Source organism: Ursus americanus, chromosome 20, assembly GCF_024610735.1.
Source record: "Ursus americanus isolate L20-20 chromosome 20, mUrsAme1.1.p, whole genome shotgun sequence".
Classification (NCBI taxonomy): Eukaryota; Metazoa; Chordata; class Mammalia; order Carnivora; family Ursidae; genus Ursus; species Ursus americanus.
Genome location: NC_142146.1, coordinates 13,459,225 through 13,467,120, shown reverse-complemented (window position 1 = coordinate 13,467,120; position 7,896 = coordinate 13,459,225). Strand labels below are relative to the sequence as shown.

The window sequence follows — 7,896 nt, the reverse complement described above, 5'->3', positions numbered from 1 at the left end:
AAAGTAGTGAAGTCTTCATCTGACTTGTTTTCTACTGTAAAAGGAGCGGCTTCTGAAAAATGTCTAACTAATGCTTTGCACATGAGAAATTGTCAGAAAGATTCTGGGGTAAGGAGATGGGAGGAAAATTCCAAGGCGGGCCTGCTTCTCCCAAGGGCGCTCCATCTTGGAAGGCTCTGGCATAAACCTCTAACAGCTTCTTGCCCCCTTCGCCATTCAGCAGGAACAGTTTCCCGTTCTTGAGTAAGGACAAACGAAATGCTAAAGTGGGGAGGGAGGTGGGAATCACAACAAAAATTGTGAAGGGACAGCCACCTACCCTTCTAAAGCCACGTTCTACCATATGGACACCACCCGGACCATGCCAGTTCACCTCTGCTTTGACAGGAGTTGACGACACGAGAATACTTTCGTGAGTGCAAAACGTTTTTGGCAAAGTGAAAAATAGAAAACCTCAAACCTCATTGATAAAAAGGAGCTCATAATTACCCACTTAAATCTTGGTAAGTGCAGTATTTACATGTGTGATAATACCCAGCAGACATGTGTCTATAGTGCACGTGTGTGGACATACAGTGTACTGAGAGCTCACACACAGACCTGCGTACACACACGTGCCCCCAATGGCTCTTGAATCAATTCAATCCTAGAGTAGTTTGGTGGTGCGTTTTTCACAGTATAGCCTTTCTCTCTCAGGTACCATTTCTTGAATGATATCAAGAGGTCTCGGTGAATACCAGCAGAACCTTGACACTGTACCACTTTAATTCCTACAAAAACAGGGCTATTCTGAAAGCTCTGCACCTCCACCCCATCAGTGTGCCTTCCAAAGAGGATTGAAGTACACCCAGCCGTCACCCTGCAAGACAAGGAAGGAGACATTTATGAGGACCTCTCAGCTGGGCAAGGGGAGAAGCAAAGACAGTTCCCCAGCCTCTGCTGGGCTAGAAGCGGGGTACCAAGCAAAGCAGTGCTCTGTTAGCATCTGTTCAGGGGTGCCGTGTGTGTGTGTGTGTGTGTGTGTGTGTGTGTGTGTGTGTGCGCGCGTGCGTGCGTGTTCTGGTAGCTCACAGCCACGCCATGCCGGTGGTCTCACTCCCCCTCCTTGGCCCGGCTGCTTTGGAGAGACCATACATCCTCACATCTTGGCATTTCAGGAGGAAACCCCACAAAATAACCAAAATAACATAAGAAGGGGAGCTTACATCATGTAAGATTAGCTGCCAGAAAGCTCTTTGAAACAGTGGGGCAAGACAAAAAAGGAGGGTGGTCGGATGACCGGACAGGAGAGAGGAGGCCAGGCCTGCCTCCGAGGAGCTGGCCCAAGCAGTGATTCATGTCCCGGCGGCCTGGAGGGGACTGCCCAGCCACGGCTCCCTGCAGCAGGCAGCGGTCACAAGTCAGCACACGCAAGACACGACACCGAGTGTCAGAGAAAGGGCCAGAATCAGAGCGGGACACGCAACCTGGGGCTTACCTAGGAGGGAATGTACTGAATGGTAACGATTCTGGTATTGGGATGATTTGTATTCTTTACATATCCTCAAGCTTTCTGTTACGAACATTCTGGCTTTTATCAAACCCAGGAAGAGCTGTGTGGGGTTTTCTGTTGTTGTCATCTTTTGGGTTTTTCTACATCCAACTTTTCCCAGAAGCCAGGCAAACTAGTTGTCTCCGAGAGACCAGATGCACCTCACAAAAGGATCCTTGGCGGATTTTGTCACGGTTAATTTTGTGTATTAACTTGCCTGGCCACGGCGCCCAGATCACACACTCCCTCGGGATGCGTCCGTGAGGGTGTTTCCAGATGGGATACTGAGCACTGGGCCGGCTGCTCTCCCTCGCTAGAGCGGTGGGCATGGCCCACTCAGGGCCTGAACACAAAAACGGCACAGGAAGGAAGGAAGGAGGAATTCACCCTCCTTTCTTTTTCTGCCTCACTTCTTGGGGTGGGGACAAGCTCATCTCCCGCCCTTGGACCGGCCTTTCCACCACTGGCTCCCCTGGTTCTCAGGCCTTCGGACTCGAACTGAATCACACCACCGGCTTTCCCGGGGTCTTCAGCTTACCCACAGCAGATTCTGAGGCTTTTCAGCCTCCAAAAGCTCATGAGCCGGTTCCTCAGAACAAATCGCTCTGGATTTACATCTCCTGCTCCCGCTTCTGCTGTTTCTCTGGAGAACCCTGGCTGACACAGATCCGCCCCGCCTAGGCCAGGCTCCCAGCCCCGGTTCTCGCTCACAGCCTCCTGAGGCAGCTCGAGCGGGCTTCCCGTCTGAACCAGCCTCCGGCCTGGAAGTCTCTGTGCTCCTGCCTGTGGGGACAACCGCGGCTGCTTCTGTTCCCGACCGGACATCCACCTCCCAGTTCCTATCTCCCCCTGCCGCCTTCCTGCGACACAGTCACCCTTCCTTGTAGCTCAGGTCAGACACCAGCAGCACCTGGGCCCAAGAGAGCCTAGACATACGTCCATCGGCTGGCAGTGTTTCAACTTGTTAAAATTCCTTGCTACCATGTCACTATCGATTCCTCACTTCTTGTGAAGAATGGGACAGTCTGTGGTCGCCTGGGGGTTAAGTGGCCTCCACTCCCTTTATGGACGCCTGTGTCTGCCCCAGTCCTCACGGGTCCTTCTCTCATCGATGCTGCCAGGCTCCTGAGGGCCTCCATTAAAAATTGTGGCTCCCACACGTCTGTTATTTCCAATTCTGTTCTCAGAAAGCTTCCCAACTGCTCCACAAACAACTTCATAAGAACCTCAACGGGGCACACGGTACCTCGCCTGCTTGCCAGGGGGGTGGGCAACCCGGTGGCTACTACTCTTCCAGTGTCGCTTTCCTGGGTGACAGCAGCGGCACTGAGGACACAGGACTCACTGGCATGTCCATCCCCTTTGGCCCATTCGAGGTGCTTCACGGCTAAGGTGTTACTAATGATAAAGTAGTGGGGGGTGTGTTTTTGGTTTTGTTTGTTTTTGAAATAGGACAGCATCCGCCCCCTTCCTTCCTTGCGCTCCCCGTCAGGCCGATGGGCTGTTCGGACAGAAAATGTCAGCGGGGAAGCATCAGGCGCTCAGTTCTGCCCCTAGGACAGCCCGGCCCAAAGCTGCAGCCAGATCAAGGCCGCCCCAAACCTTCCCAGGAGCTCCCCTGCATCCTCATCCATCCAAACGGCTGCATTGGCAAGACAAACCCATCTGCCCCTCTCCCGGGACCAGTCCCCAAAGACAGGCGGCAGTTACCTCCTGGATGAAATACTTGGGCTGCCACGGCGTGTGGAGGGTCTCCCGTTTCCGTTCCTCCACCCGCTGCTTCTCCTCCAGGCGCCGCTTCTGCTCGGTGGCGGCATCAATGTCCCCCAGCCGCAGGTATCTGGTCACCTCCTGCCAGAGGTTCCTGGGGAAGCATGGAGGAGAGGAAGCGGTCAGGCAGGGACAGCCGGCTTGACAGGGGTGGCTCTTAGCAAGAGCTGAGGTGGGGAGGGCACCCGGGCAGGGGGAGCGCATTCCGGGTGCCTCCAAGACCCCTAGAGCCAGGATGAGAACCCAGGGCTGACGGGTGCCCAAGTCTCCAGTCCCCCCTTGTCCTAAGCGGCATGCCTCCCGCAGGGCTCTGAGTGTCTAGCAACTGAATCTAGCAGCAACAGCAGTAGCGGGCGGTATTACTACTGCTACCATCACAACCGCAATCATAGCATCTCGTATTTCTCATCTTACATATATACGAGCTCATTTCACCATCACCACACCCCAGGGGTACGGATGCTATATCACCATCTACATTTTAAAGAGAAAAATAAGATCCACGCAAAGTGCCGGGCCCAAGGTCAGCAAGCTGATAAATACGAACAACGGCTGCCGATCCACAGGGGAACCCGGTATTAGGAGTTGTAGACTGGGGTGAGTGGGCGTGTGTGTAGCTGGCAGGATCCAGCATGCCCCCATGTCTACATGGAAAATTACTCCTCTGCCTCCTTCATTCATTCCTTGCAGAAGGCAGCCTAGACTGGCTCCTGTCTGAGGTATAGCTTTCGGCCTCCGGAATGTCCCAGGACCATTCCTGATTCATCCTCTGCTCTAGAAGGGGAGGAGAGGGACTGAGATAAAGCAGGATACCAGCCCCTGGGCACTTCCTCATGCAAACGCATGGGCAATTTGGGATTTTGCATAAAAGGAGCTATCAGTATTCTCCGCTGGGAGGACCCCCTCCCTGACTTTGGGGAAAACACCCCTCTGCAGCCAGGAGTAAGCAAACATTCCATAATTAGATCCATGGCCGGGAGCACTCCCATGGTGGAGTACCCTTGGCCTTGTCCTGGAGAGGGCCTGGAACAGCAGGAAGCCAGAGTGTTACCATGATGAAGCCAAAAAACGGCGGACAAGGCTGCCAGCAATGGGGGGACAAGGAGCAGCCCCTTCTGAGAGGGATCAGAATCAGGCAGCCAACAAGGGGTGAGCTCCTGCTGTAAGTGCAGCCTGCCCACCAGACTTGTCCTGAGTCCGACCATACACAGCCCCAGGCAGAAATGGCTCCCATTTACAGCAGGAGAAACTTCTGGAACTGGACTATAAAGCCAGGTCCAACTGGCCAAAACAATGAGGTGATGGGAAGAAAGAGTGAGGGGAAGGTGATGGGTCAAATCACGACCTTTTCATCACCCACTCCCTCCACACACATCTAGAGCTGAGGGAGAAGCTGGGTGCAAGGACATCCAAGGTGGGGTGCTCTCAAGGGCAGGACCTCCCATGACTGAGTCTCAACATAAGCTAGTGGTCCCAAATTTAGAGGGCAGAGACCTCTCAAAGAGGTCAGCAAATATCTTCTTTAAAGGGCCAGAGAGCAAACACTGTAGGCTTTGCCGGCCATATGGTCTTGATCACAACCGCTTCAATGCCATACAAAGGCAGCCGTAAGCAATACGTAAATCGATGATCACGGCTGTGGTCCCTCAAAATTCTATAAAAATCCAACATGGGCTGGACGTGGCCCATGAGCCATAGTCAGCTAACCTCCTAGACTAAAAACTTAAAAAAGGCATATTCTAAGAAGATTCTGCTTCTGTACCTGCATAAACCCCCGTTTAAGCGGCCGCGGTATATTCACACCACGGAGTGGACATACTAATTGGGTGGATACTCCCCAGTGCACTTAACCACTCTCCTATTGTTGAACAGGTAAATGGTTTCTCCTTCTTCATTATTTAGTTTTCTTTTTAGAAAAAAATACCCAATTTTATCTTTAAAACCTTTTCTGAATTTAAAAATTCTCCTTCAGAATAGATCCCCAAAGATGGAATACAAAATTCAAGCGAATTCAGGAATTTGGAGTTACGGACCCCTGCAGCTGCCCTACACGTATTCTCACTGTGAGCGTAGGGTACAGAGTGTTGATTTGATCCCCTTCTTGCCACTGCTGGATTTTTTTTAAAATCGTGTCTCTAATCTCGTGAGAAAAAAACAGTATCTCATGGCTTCTAGGCACAGTTCTTTGATGACCAGCAACCCTGTATTTAACGGCAGTCAAGCAACAGAGGAGCTGAGTTGACAAACTCTTAGGACGGGCATTAAAAGTCTACTGCAGGCTCTCCTCACAACCCACCCCTACCTACAGAACAGAACTGAAAGCTTCAAAGGATCTGCTCTTAAGCCACACGCAGGGAGAAATTCAAGAACAGTATTCCTGGCCCATTTCCATCAGCTGAGCGCTCAGTGGCTTCTTCTCCCTCCCTTTTATTTCGGTCAGGTGCTGAGAAGAGCCAAGCCCAGAAGAAACACCCCGCCCGGTTCCCACCTGGACTCCATGGGCCCCTGCTTCTCCAGGGGTCTGATCTTCTTGGGGTACACTGGCAGTGTGGTGGTGTCGATGACCCTGGTCTCCCCGCTGTTGTACGTGAACTCTAAGGTGCCGTTCCATTCCCCGTGGGCTTTACAAACGACGGTGTTGGTTGGGTTGTGCTTCACTTCTGCTGTGACCCTGAATGAATGAAGGAGTCAAATGAACACCCTTCATGAGATTATCAAAACAGAGACTCACACTTCAGAAGGTGGATTCACACGCAGAGATTCCTTTTCATGGGGTCGCAAGGCGGAGGGATTGTTTTTTGCCATTTTTCTTAAAGACTAGCTCTTAAAGGGGCGCCTGGGTGGCTCAGTCGGTTAAGCGTCTGCCTTCGGCTCAGGTCATGCTCCCAGGGTCCTGCGATCGAGCCCCATATGGGGCTCCCTGCTCAGCAGGGAGTCTGCTACTCCTTCCCCTTCTGCCCCTCCCCCTGCTCATGCTCTCCCTCTCACTCTCAAATAAAATATTCAAAAAGAAAAAAAAAAAGACTAGCTCTCTTAAAATATGACCTAATATTCTTGATCGGAGAAAGCAAGCATCGGTAGAGAGACTGGTGAGATGCGAATGAAGTCTGTACCTTGGTTGATCGCAATGCAGCAATGTTAATTGCTTAATTGTGGTAAATGCACAAAGGTGATATGTTTTTATTGGGGTGGAAATCAAGCAATTCAGTAGAAACAAACATATACTTCTCCTCCCTTAAATAGCATCGAACAGTGCTACAATTTAACCCCCAACAGGGCATGAGAGTACACCCAGAACCGCGGGCCAAACGGGACTGCCCATCCTCTGCCTGAGATCGCACGGAAAAAGGAGGGAACCGTTCACCCCGCCATCTGCACGTTCCTCTGAACGAAGGCTAAGCAAAACCTCCACTCTCGGCACTGAACGCCGTCCTCCTCCCAGCAGCAGCTCCCAGACCACCTTTACCAGGGTCTTTGTGGAGGTCTGTGCCCTCCCCTGTTTCTCCCGCCTGGCCTCAGGGGCTCCAGGTCTCCAGCTCTGGGAGAAAGCGGACCCCACCTCCCTCTCCACCTTGAAGCTTGCTGCACGGTCAGCGTCCCGCGGTGCAAACAGGATAGCTGGTCTGAAGCAGCCAAGGGTAGGAAGGAGCTAAGCTCGCCTCTTTCGAACGGCCCAGCTCAGGCTGAGCCCGGAGTTTTCAAACACAGGCTTGGAAGCTCTCTCCCTGACTCTGAGCACAGCCATGGCTCCTGGGTGCTGAGGCCAAGGCTCGTGGGAGGCATCAGGAATCTTCTGGCTGCATGTAGGGGAAGGGTGCTAGCGGGGTGCTGGCGAAGCTTTAACAACTCGTTCTCCAGAGGGAAAAACACCTGATTTGTACTCTTTTGCCATCTTCGGGGGTGCCCTCCACCGCAGATCTCAAGCTACTGCCAGGGTCCGAGGGACCGTGGAGCTGTGGAGAAACGCACACCGTCAGCCCGCGCGAGCCAGTGCGCGTGGCTCCCACACAGCCACGGGGGGCACCCCTCTCCCGGGTGTCAGCTGACACCTCGCACGAACGCCATACAGAACAAGGCTCTCCAAGAACAAGGGCCGAGGTGGGAGCTGGCTTATACAGTGAGCTCTAACGGCAGCGCTGACAACAACTCAAGGCCTCCCTCAAACAGCAGGCGTTTCCTTCGATTTCTTAGGATCAGGCTTCCCAGCTTCCAAAGTGGTCCTGATTTCATAGGTGCTTCGGGGTTCGGGGTATTTCACGGAACCAACTTAACATGAAATGAGCTCTCAGGGGGCCCCTGGGTGGCTCAGTCGATTAAGCATCTGCCTTCAGCTCAGGTCATGATCCCAGCGTCCTGGCATCGAGCCCCGTATCAGGCTCCCTGCTCAGTGGGGAGTCTGCTTCTCCCTCTCCCTCTGCCCCTCCCCCTGCTTGTGCGCTCTCTCTCTCTCTCTCTCTCAAATACATAAAAATGCTCTCAGGCAGCATCTGAGCTCACAGATGGAATTGCTTCAGAGCAGAGAAACGGGCTGTGGCCTCAGAAGGGAGAGGTTCTCTTAAGAAATGGAAGCAGCTTTTATTCTCAGGTGTGGGTCC

General features: G+C 52.8%; 1 protein-coding gene across 4 annotated transcripts in view; it reads right to left on the bottom strand.

The window, feature by feature from the left end:
- Positions 1 to 680: 680 nt before the first annotated feature.
- Positions 681 to 7,896, bottom strand: part of OSBPL10 (oxysterol binding protein like 10) — a 291,431-nt gene continuing 284,215 nt past the window's right edge. For 2 of the 4 annotated variants that reach the window (XM_087870139.1, XM_087870138.1), the window contains 3 exons: positions 5,790 to 5,972; positions 3,242 to 3,395; positions 681 to 859 (listed from right to left, as the gene is read on the bottom strand). In XM_087870139.1, the coding sequence (XP_087726265.1) occupies positions 815 to 859; positions 3,242 to 3,395; positions 5,790 to 5,972 (382 nt within the window). In that variant the 3' untranslated portion in view covers positions 681 to 814. Of the gene's footprint in view, positions 860 to 887; positions 2,315 to 3,241; positions 3,396 to 5,789; positions 5,973 to 7,896 lie in introns of those variants that run through there. The other 2 variants (XM_087870137.1, XM_087870136.1) reach the window with 2 other exon arrangements.